General features: G+C 43.3%; 2 protein-coding genes across 2 annotated transcripts; both read left to right on the top strand.

Moving 5' to 3' along the window:
- Positions 1-904: 904 nt before the first annotated feature.
- Positions 905-1,973, top strand: LOC103650593 (uncharacterized). The gene is made up of 4 exons (XM_008676161.2): positions 905-1,012; positions 1,325-1,369; positions 1,463-1,560; positions 1,674-1,973. Exons 1-4 carry the CDS (start codon positions 908-910, stop codon positions 1,744-1,746), a joined length of 321 nt encoding a protein of 106 aa, XP_008674383.1. The 5' UTR covers positions 905-907; the 3' UTR covers positions 1,747-1,973.
- A 1,780-nt stretch (positions 1,974-3,753) lies between these two features.
- LOC100284803 (40S ribosomal protein S29) lies at positions 3,754-4,987 on the top strand. Its single transcript, NM_001157698.3, has 3 exons — positions 3,754-3,878; positions 4,209-4,308; positions 4,794-4,987. Exons 1-3 carry the CDS (start codon positions 3,817-3,819, stop codon positions 4,800-4,802), a joined length of 171 nt encoding a protein of 56 aa, NP_001151170.1. The 5' UTR covers positions 3,754-3,816; the 3' UTR covers positions 4,803-4,987.
- The last annotated feature ends 5,100 nt before the right edge of the window (positions 4,988-10,087 follow it).

The following is a 10,087-nucleotide window of genomic DNA, read 5'->3' as shown; positions in this document are numbered from 1 at the left end:
GCAGGATAGCAAGCTCTCCTACACTAACATACGACAGTTTTCAAAACGGAGTTGGTTCAAGCATTTGAACCTACACATACACATCATCTGAGCCACCTCCAGGTCTACCTCATGTTCGTGTACATCACTAACGTACGATTTTTCAATTTTGGGGCTTGACAATTTTCAGCCAAGTCAGTCAAATTATTTATAGAGATATGGTTTTATAAAAACAAAAAAACCTAAACAAAGTATTAATAATAAAGCACATGCGTTACTGTGGTACAAAATTCCACAAAATTACTCAAGTTCATGAAATTTCAGCGAAATTTGCGAGAAAGGTTACACCCCTGATCACGAGTTCCAGTTCCAAATGGTCCCATAAATCTGTAACAGAAGTTCCTACCAACGTGAGTCTCCCCCATCGACAGGAAGGGACGTGAGGTATAAAGCTATGGATCAATCATGGATGCTGAGGTGAGAAGCAAAAGGATGCCTCAGTTATTAGGGGCAGCTTACGTTCATCATGCAGGAGTAGTAGGTATTGATCCAGAACGGCAGCCTATTATGCCGGTGGGAGAAGCCTGCTAGGTCAACCAAGGAGAGCTTCCAGAGCAGCGCCCTGTTTTTTTACAGGTAGCAACGATCATTCATTCCATCAGTATGCCAAGTCAAACAGACAACAACTCAGCATAATTCTAGTTCTTTCAATTTGTTGATAAATAAGTTTTATTTGTACGTCAACTGGTGAGTTTTATATTCTTTCCTGTCATCTTCTTGTAATATGTTTTACCACTTCCTGCAAAAAATATGTATTTTTACCGCTTTACTGGCGCAATTTAAACATCATTGCACCGAAGTTTTCTGGCCACATTTTATTATTATGTTGGTCTCTTGTTCTAATCTATTGTCTGTGTGCATATTATTGATGAAAGCGATTTCTTATACCTTTTCAGTTATTACCACAACATTAAAGGAGATGCCTTCACTCCAGAAAGCATTGCCTCCAGAACTTGCTGATAATGTGCTCAGGGTAACGTTTCTTTTGCACCTTTTGCTTTTTGTTGTGGTCTCCTTGGTATTATGGGTCGCGGCCAACTTTCAAATCAACTTGTACTATTGTACTGTTAATGAATAGTCAGTCATCATGCTTCATTCATTTGCATCAGTTACCCTAAATTCTAGCTTTAGCTTTTCCAGAAGACACATCTAATATGCACCCTGTAGCCTAGTTTTTTGTTACTTTTATTAAAAATTGTCATGAATGAAACAAAACAAAATCATAATCGATGCTGTAGAAAAACATTTTTTTCTGTTTATTGTTCTCTCCTTTTTCATGATGTAGTTATATCGTGAATGCTTACGGAGGGCGAAGTATATTAGCCATCAGGTATGCATATTTTATCTGAAAATTTACCATTGCTCTCCACCACGAAGTTGTGATTTTTTTAATAATAGACTGAACCAGCCTTTTGTAAACCAGAAACACAATACAAAACTTTTAGTCGCCATGGTGAGACAACAATTCAAGAAAAACATGCATGAAACTGATCCAGAGAAGATACAGAAAATGAAGGACGAGTAAGTGACTGCCCTGTGTAAATTTTTACTTTTGCTTTCAATTTTACCGTCTTATCTTCCAGTAATTTATCATGGTTGGAGCATACCTTATGAAATTGTTTCCTGCTGTGCAGTTCTGCAAGGGGCCTTATCAATCATATTCTATATGAGTCCGAGAAGATTACAGGACACAAGTTTTCAGGTTAAAAACAGAAGTTGAAACTGGACTTACAGTGTGTCGTGCTGTATGAATAATAGTAAAAATAATTTACTTTCTTGCCTTTGAATGATTCCGGTTCTATTGTACAAGGACCTGCAAGTGTTTTTTCCTTCGGATTGCTGAGTACTCGAGCTATTGCAGCAATGATTTTCAGTAACCAAGAGTTTGGCTGTCTTTTCTTTTGTGCATCTGTCCAATAAATGCTGACTACAAATTATTTTGGATACCGTATAAATGTAATCCTACTCATAGCCAGGAGACAGAAATATTCGGTGCTTTTGAACTCTTCCCCAGTGGTTATGGATAGTACCCTTTTCGTTTGAGGCTTTTTGCTGTTGATGTTATGGATAGTACCCTTTATGTTGGTCTCTTGTTCTAATCTATTGTCTGTGTGCATATTATTATTTGTACAGTCAAATGTAGCTTGCACCAACAGATCAGTAGTACTCCCAATTTGTTCTAAAATAAGTACATATTTTAGAGTTAGACTATTTAACTTCAGTTATCTTTTTTCTACATCCTCTTCTCGTAAAGGCAATGATTATTAGTATATATCTAATCTTTTACAGTACGAAATGTATTTGATTTGCAACGGAAGGAGTAGTAGTTACCGATCAATGGAAACTCACTTCAGTCTCTGGCCAAGAGCGGAGTCGTCGCCGGTAGAAATGTTCGTGTCGACTGACCGGAACTGCTTGTACCGGCGAATGTCCCGCCACCCGAATTCTGGGACACCGTAGGGGTCTGCTGAGCTTCTTCCGCAGGAGTCGGAGACCGACGACGGCGACACTCTGCATCTCATCTCACCGTAACAGCAGACTGAAAAACAATAATTTGGTCCAAGGCACAATCTCAGCCCCAATAGCACCTCGCCAGCTTGCCTCACGCACACGCTTGCACAACACCGCCCAAGCTCGGACGTGTCTTCTGGTCGGTCGGCAGATGCCACACCCAGAACTCGTCCTTGGTGCCGGCGCTGGGGTGCTTCCTAGGGCTCGCCTTGGGCGACATGGACCTGCGCCGGTGGCCGAGGACGTCCTTCCTTGGGGCCCGCTCCTTCTTCTCCTCCACGACGGCCGCTACGAATAACACGACGGGGCCGGCGTGGCCCAGGGGTGCCACAGGCACGTCGTCGTCAAGGTCGAGCAGGGGCTCCAGCGCCTGGACGACGGTGGACATGTCCAGCCGGTTCTTGGGGCTGCCGCTGAGGCACCGGTACGCGACCAGCGCTGCGCTCTGGGCCGCCCGCGCCGAGTACTGGCCCTTAACGCGAGCAGAATCCGGGGCGGGGCCAGATCCGTGGATGGCAAGGGAGATGCGGGGCGAGGAGGTCTGCCCCAAATATTTGGATGGAAACTTCTCCCCCATATAGAGGACGAGTGCGGTGGGGGCGAGGTCCGCGGGTGGAGGACCTTTCCATGGAGACCGAGCGGGGAGCGTGGACGCGGACGCGGATCCGAGGTGGAGGATGGCTGGGACGCGGATCTGGGGCGAAGGTGGAGGACCCTTCCATGGAGACCGAGCAGGGTTTAGGGATGACGTGAGCATCACGGACGCCTTCCATGGAGAGTGTGGATGTGGACGCGGATCCGGGGCGGAAGATGGCAGGGACGCGGATTTGGGGCGAACGCCCTTGCCGAGGGCGTGGGGGACCGCGGCGTGCGTTACGGGGACTGGGCGGGCATCGCGAGGACGGGTGCGGGAGCGGAGCCACGAAGCGGTGGTGGACGCTTACTTTGCTCTTTTATAGAGTAGTAAAGATATGCTTTTGCGAGCCGTGCCTTTATGGACCGTGCTATGTGCCGTGACGTGCCAGACCAGCCCAAATGTACAGATATAGAGAGAGTTGGACTGAACCACAAAGAAACTGGACCAGGAGCTTCATTTCGGCCCAATAATAGGACTATGGAACCACGGATTGCTCGGCCCAATCGGACAAGCTCCTGCGTTAGGGTTTAGCTCGCGGCGTCTGCTATATAAACTTCCGCTTCTCCAAACGGCACCGCCACTCTCCATCTATTCCTCACGAGCGATTGCGGCGGCGGAAGTAAGAGGCGATGGGGCACTCCAACGTGTGGAACTCGCACCCCAAGAACTACGGGCCCGGATCCCGCGTCTGGTACGTGCGTTCCCTTTTGCCATGGTGCGTAGCGTTAGGGGTTTGATTGGGTTTCTCTCCCGCATGATAGCTTTGAACGAATCCAAGTTGTAGGGTTAGTATTCTTTTCGCTCGGTTGGGATTTAGGTTCCTCCGTCGATAGGGTTTTTGCAGCTGCTGTCGTCGCTAGGATCGATGGTGTTCGAGCTTGTGTATCGATTGGACTATTGTGGATTAGTACATCCAGTGGAATTATGAACTTGTCTGTATTCATGTTGTTATGGAGTATGACACAAGTATTTTGTGGTGTTGTTTTGGTAAGTGTGCTGATGTACTTGTTCGCTTTTGCAGCCGGGTCTGTGCGAACCCTCATGGACTGATCAGGAAGTACGGGCTGATGTGCTGCAGGCAGTGCTTCCGCAGCAACGCCAAGGACATTGGCTTCATCAAGGTATACAATATAAGCTTCAAACAGCTGCGTGATTGATGCTTACCATGGTATTTATACTGAATATACTGGAACAGGTGCCGCCAAAACAATACACTATACTGATTTCAGTGCTCCATGGTTCTATGGTGCATAGTGTCTGATACTAATCTATATAGTTGATAGTTCTATTATATTTTTTTGAGTTAGTTACTGCCAGCTCGATGAGGACATTTTGCACTCTGGTATTTCTATTTATTTAGACAGTTTTCTTTGACGATATGTTACTTTCTTGCAAGCGCATCCATTGTATTTTGTTGAAATTTGACCTATACTGCTGCTATTCTTTTTTTAATTAAAGAATGAATTGTGGTTATATGTTTTCTTGTTATGATGCTTAAAATGCTGACAATTATTTGGTTGCCAATGGCAATGTTTTGAAATTTCTCCAGTTAGGTTGGACTTGCTATCACTGATTAACTAATGCATTGTCTATGTTTTTGTTGCAGTACCGCTGAAGTCAGCTGGGCGGGCTATCTGAATGCCATCTCTTGGACAGTGTAGTAGAGGCGATGCCACAATTTTAATTACTGTCATTTAGATGTTCCCTTCAGAACTCTGCTATTTAAGTCCGCCATGTTTGTGATGGAGAACTGAAGCTTTGTTTGTTATACTGATTATGAGTTACCTGTGCTTTGCCTAAGCTTTCTTGTCTTCTACTCTCATATTTGGATGGCTAAGGTGTCATAATAGTTGTACGTGGATTAGATGCCTTCATTTTAGAAGGCTGCAGTCATTGTTCGTATTAACTCGCAGCAATAGTATAATTCGGACGGATTAGACTGATTAGTAGTTTGCTGCAGCATCATGCATAGCAGAGTCTGGGCTCTGAACTGCAGAGCTCGCTTCCGTTGTGAAAACAGCGTACCACCAAGGCAGCAACTGTGGTGTCAAGATTCATCCAGCACACAGAATTGCTAATATTTTATTTTTTCCCATGAGCATCTTAGACAAACATAATCTAAACTTGATTTTCTTATTGCTAGTTTTTTATGTTTTGCTACGGTTTTTATATTTATATAACACGTAGATAAACATTGTTTAAATACCTCACGTTCCAATTCATAATATGTATGATTTTTTATACCAAGTTTGACCGGCTTGTTTTATTTTAAAAATTTATAATGATTATTAATTTTTCTATGATATTATTTAACATATAATATACTTTATTTATGATTGAATGAGAATAAGACGAGCTGGTCAAACTTGGTAAAAAAGTTAAACTAATTATAAATTGGGACATAGGAGTACGATAGTTTTTTAAACGCATTCTAAACCTAGCATTCGAAATTCTTGAGCAGCTTGCGAGGAAGTTGGCGGTGGGACCTTCAACTTCAAGCCCTCAATCAAGCAACTATATTACTAATATGAAATTTATGAAATTGAAAACCCATGTATCTCGATCAATAACCTCACAACTCTGTTGCGTTGACACAACATGGTGGTCTAGTCAGTAGGAGTCATCATCTTGATTGTGTTGTTGCTTATATGTGGGCACAACTATCAGGAAACCTCCCAAGATATTAGGTCCACCTCCAGATGTCTTTGTAAGGACCTCCAACAGTCATGCAGATGCACCCAATAGATTGACAGGACCTGATTCCTGTATCTCCTTCACATCTCACATGAGCGTTCATCCATATCACAGACATCACATACCATCGTAGTAAAAGCGGAAAGAGTTACAATAACTTAATTTACATTCACAGGTACAATATAGAAAGAGTCATTATTATAATATACGGGTTCGAGTGCTTCTACTTATTACATCACCGGAAAGTAGACACCTTCCATAAGTTTACTTAGTTTCCTTCCTCCTGCTTTGGGACGGCCTTGAAACAGAAGCAGCAAACTCTGCAGTTTCATCACCTACAACGACATGGGTTCGAAAACCCTAAGTACTAAGTGTACTTTCGCAAGTCTTACCCGACTAAAAGAAAAAATTCTCAAGGATATGCTGACCTTTAGGAGTCAAGGTAAGGTTTAGCAAAAACCAATGACTCAGTTTGCTCAAAGCTTACTAAAGTTGGTCCTTATGAATTTTTTACTTGTCAAATTAAGTAATTTCTTGAATCTAGATTTGTTCCCTAATCTAGATCAAACACTTGGCCTACACTAGCCATCCTTTAACACTTGGCCTAAATTATATCCAAGCGATTCTACTAAAAAGACAGGGGAAGTTCCTTACCTCAAGGCGAGACTCGGGATCCCCTCAAAGGCGGCAATGACACGGTGGCAGCTTGGAACGATGGCGGTGGCTTCGGGACTGTACCAGGGAAGAGGTTAAGTGAGGACAAGACAGAGAGGCCGAGAAAAGGGGAAACCAAGGTGGGTTCCTGGTGCATCGCACTCAGGCGGAGCTCATCGTGGCAACGATGATGGCAGGGGCTCAGCGACGACAACGAAACGACCTTGCGGCGGTGGCGGTGTTGCTGCGTGCTGGGTGGGGAAAACAGGCAGGGAGAGAGCAACTAAGGATCGGGGTGCGGGAGGCCAGGGCCTTCACTTTGAAGCTTGGGTGAGGTGTGTGGGACGGGGTCATGGGTGCGGGCGGCGGTCATCCGCATGGAAGGCGTTGTAACACCCCTGGTGTTACGTTAACTAAAACTCTGACATGTCATCATAAGCATTTGCATTAACTTGCTTGATCTACCTAGAATGCATTCACTAGGTCAAAAACTTTCAATGAGTGTGATGTGGTGTATAGAGTATAGGGATTTGATTGAAAACTTTGTTAAGCCTAGTGAGAAGAAATCATCTCTTAAGAAAGTCATGAGTTGACTTGGAGTCTTAAGCACTAAAGACAAGTTTTAGAACCTAGAGCAACTTTATTTTGAAGTGTTAGTCAAGTGGAAGAAACACTTGAGGTGTTGGATCAACTTTAAAACCTAAGTTGAGCCAAAGTGAAATAGTGTATAACCAAAGCAAACAATTACTGAACTAATGTCACTTTGGACATGAGCTCTATAAGCCAAAGTTAGATCTTAGGGCAAAGAATACCTTCTCTTTTTGGAGGAAGGATTACATTGGTGAAACACTTGAAGAAAGAGGAGAACATGTGAAACCCTGAATTAGCCCCAATAGTGGATTTCAAAATTCAGTAAGAATCTGCTAAAAGTTCATGTACCAAAGTTGTAGAGCTTGTAAAAATGAATAACTTTATTATTTGGAGATTTTCTAGTTTTATAGAGAAATTTGGAGTGATTTACAAAAAATTCAGTTTTGGGTTCAAATTGGAATTGCTGAAAATTATATCAACTAATCGACTTTGGATCTTTATAGCTTTTGATCTTTGAAAATTTTGAAGATGGTTATTATAACAAAGTTATAGAGATATATGAGGAATATAAGTTTGGTTAAGTGACCTAGACCTAACACTCTATGGAACTAAGAGAAAAACTGATAAAAAGTAAAGATGTCAGAAATTGTGGATTTCAGACTTAGTGGAATTCAGAATCTGAATTTCAGCATTTGGAGCAACTTTGGAATCTGTTTGTGGCTAATCCATATCGTTATGGGCAAACAGTGCTATATAAAGGTGGAAGCCCATGTATTGGTGTGTAAGTTTGGTTAAAGATCACACCCCTAAAGTTACATGGAATTTGGAGAAAAGGTGATTCAAAGTGGGGCTGCCAATGTGTCTGAATTTTCAGATTATGAATAGGAGATTAAGTCTGAATTTCAGAGTTTGTAGCTGTTTTTGGAGCTCATTTGGGCCTAATCCATAAAGTTTTGAAATGTGGTGTCTATAGTGGAGTTTAAGCCCATATTATGGTGAATAAGTCTCCTTAAGTGACTTTGGTTTGATCCTACACAAAAGTTGGAGAGAAAGCTTGCTCAAGGTTGTACTGACGGACAGTGCTTTTACTGCATTTGGTTCAGTTCTGAAATCTAAAACCTGCTATATGGTGCTGTTTTGGAGTTCTTGTGTGGCTGTTCTATAAGGTTTTAGGTTAGGATGTCTATGGAGGAAGCGAAGATTATATGATGGTGAACAACTTTACTTAAGTGGGTTTGGCTTGATCCTGTGCAAACAATGGAGTAACAACTGCTTATAGTGGTGCTGTCAGGTAGTGATGCATTTAGCAAGGTTCAGATTAACAAGTCTGAGTTCAGTTCTTTTGGGTCAACTTTGGTGGCTCCTTGAGACTATTCTAGGGAGTTGTAGGTCATGTTTTATATAGCAAAGTGGTAGACCAAAGTAAGAGGAACAAATTTCCTAAAAGGCGATGGACTTGGTGCTACACAAAAATAGGAGTAAAATGGGTCCCAACCTTCCCTGTTCGGCTGTGAATGGTCTGAACTTGGTTCTGTTGTATGCAATTCAATCAGTGCGTGAGTCCCAGTTTGGAGCTCTTTTGTGACCAGTGCATGAGAATTTGGACTATAAATTCTATAGCAAAGTCAACGACCAAGTATAGGGGAACAAGTTTCATACAAGGAGTTAGCCTTGCTGCTGTGTAAAATTTGTAGATAATGGTACTACAATCCTCTATGTCAGGTTTGGCATGGAGCTGTGTCAGTTAGCTGAAATTGTAGTGTTTCAGTGTTTTTACTAAACTTTGGATCACCACAACCTTTGTTCTATATGATTTCAACCATGAGTTGCTGTACAAAAGAGGTAGAGCTATGAATAGAGAATAACTTTTATTAAGGGAGAGGGGTCTGTTGCCTTGCGAATTTATGAGATAACAGGAGCTGAACTGAGGAGAGTGGAATGGGACAGCAGGGCTGCTGCACTAGATCCAGTGTGAATAAGAAAAAAAATCTGGAGAAGATTTTTGCATCCCTGTTGTACGTCACTTGTGTGCTCGAGTTGACCCAGTTAGTTTGGCGTGGTGGATGGATATTTGCATGGAGGGAATAGAGGATAGGCTCAAAGTTCGAATATCTACGCATGGAGAGAACTAGAGTTATACATGTTAGGGCTTGTTTGGTTCGCTCTTAATTCATGTGGATTGAGTGAGATTGAGTCGGTTTAAATCAATAGCAAATCAAAATTCGTCTTGATACATCCCAATACACTCCAATTCACATGGATCGGAAATAACCGAACAAGGGAGGGCACTTGCCTGTTTGCCGCTGGTTCATGTCGTCGTCCAGGTTCATTGTTTTTCTGTGCGGTTGCTGATACGCGTCCTAGTCCCAGTAACTGCTTGCGCCAGCTCGCCGGTCCCAGCTCGCTGGTCCCTGGTGATAAGAAGCAGCTGCGCGCGGCGTGTTGCATTCTTTGTATCATGTTTTGCTCAATAAGAGTGCTCGTGGTCACCATGGTTGCTAGCCAAGTTCGCTGTAGAGACCTGAGCTCGAATCCCTGCAGCCACACGGCTGCTTGGGCCATGCAGCCACTGCTGGTGTTAATCTTCTCCCCAGCCACTACGTCTGTCCTATCCCAGAGTTTGCATGCCGTGACCTGCCCAGTGGTGACCACAGCCACCGGATTCTTACCTCACCGTGGCCAGGATCCTCGAAGGTTTCCTCGACCGTGTGGCGCTCGTTCTGTACTCATTTAAGGTCAGTGAAGCTCATCAACTTGGAATTTTTAACTCTACTATTTTATGCTGGCCGGAACAGAGCTCCGCCGCCGTAGTTTCGCGCCGTGAATTACCTCTGCTTCGACCCATTAACTTGCGCCATTTCCGGTCGAGTTCACGCGCATACTATAGGTTTGTGAGATCACTGAAGCTCTCAGAATCTTTAGTTCGAGCTCTACCACGCGGCGTTCACGGGATCAGGCTCA

The sequence above is a fragment of the Zea mays genome, chromosome 3 (genome assembly GCF_902167145.1).
Source record: "Zea mays cultivar B73 chromosome 3, Zm-B73-REFERENCE-NAM-5.0, whole genome shotgun sequence".
Taxonomy (NCBI): domain Eukaryota; kingdom Viridiplantae; phylum Streptophyta; class Magnoliopsida; order Poales; family Poaceae; genus Zea; species Zea mays.
Note: the sequence above shows the minus strand (reverse complement) of the source record. Positions and strands in the feature narration are given on the sequence as shown.

What these genes read in the sequence shown, in the direction of transcription:
- LOC103650593 (XM_008676161.2), top strand. Translation starts at nt 908, where the DNA reads ATGAAAGCGATTTCTTATACCTTTTCAGTTATTACCACAACATTAAAG. An exon ending in CGAAGTATATTAGCCATCAG is followed by an intron (nt 1,370 to 1,462) that starts GTATGCATATTT and finishes TTTGTAAACCAG; the next exon opens with AAACACAATACAAAACTTTT. An exon ending in ATACAGAAAATGAAGGACGA is followed by an intron (nt 1,561 to 1,673) that starts GTAAGTGACTGC and finishes CCTGCTGTGCAG; the next exon opens with TTCTGCAAGGGGCCTTATCA.
- LOC100284803 (NM_001157698.3), top strand. Translation starts at nt 3,817, where the DNA reads ATGGGGCACTCCAACGTGTGGAACTCGCACCCCAAGAACTACGGGCCC. An exon ending in GGGCCCGGATCCCGCGTCTG is followed by an intron (nt 3,879 to 4,208) that starts GTACGTGCGTTC and finishes TCGCTTTTGCAG; the next exon opens with CCGGGTCTGTGCGAACCCTC.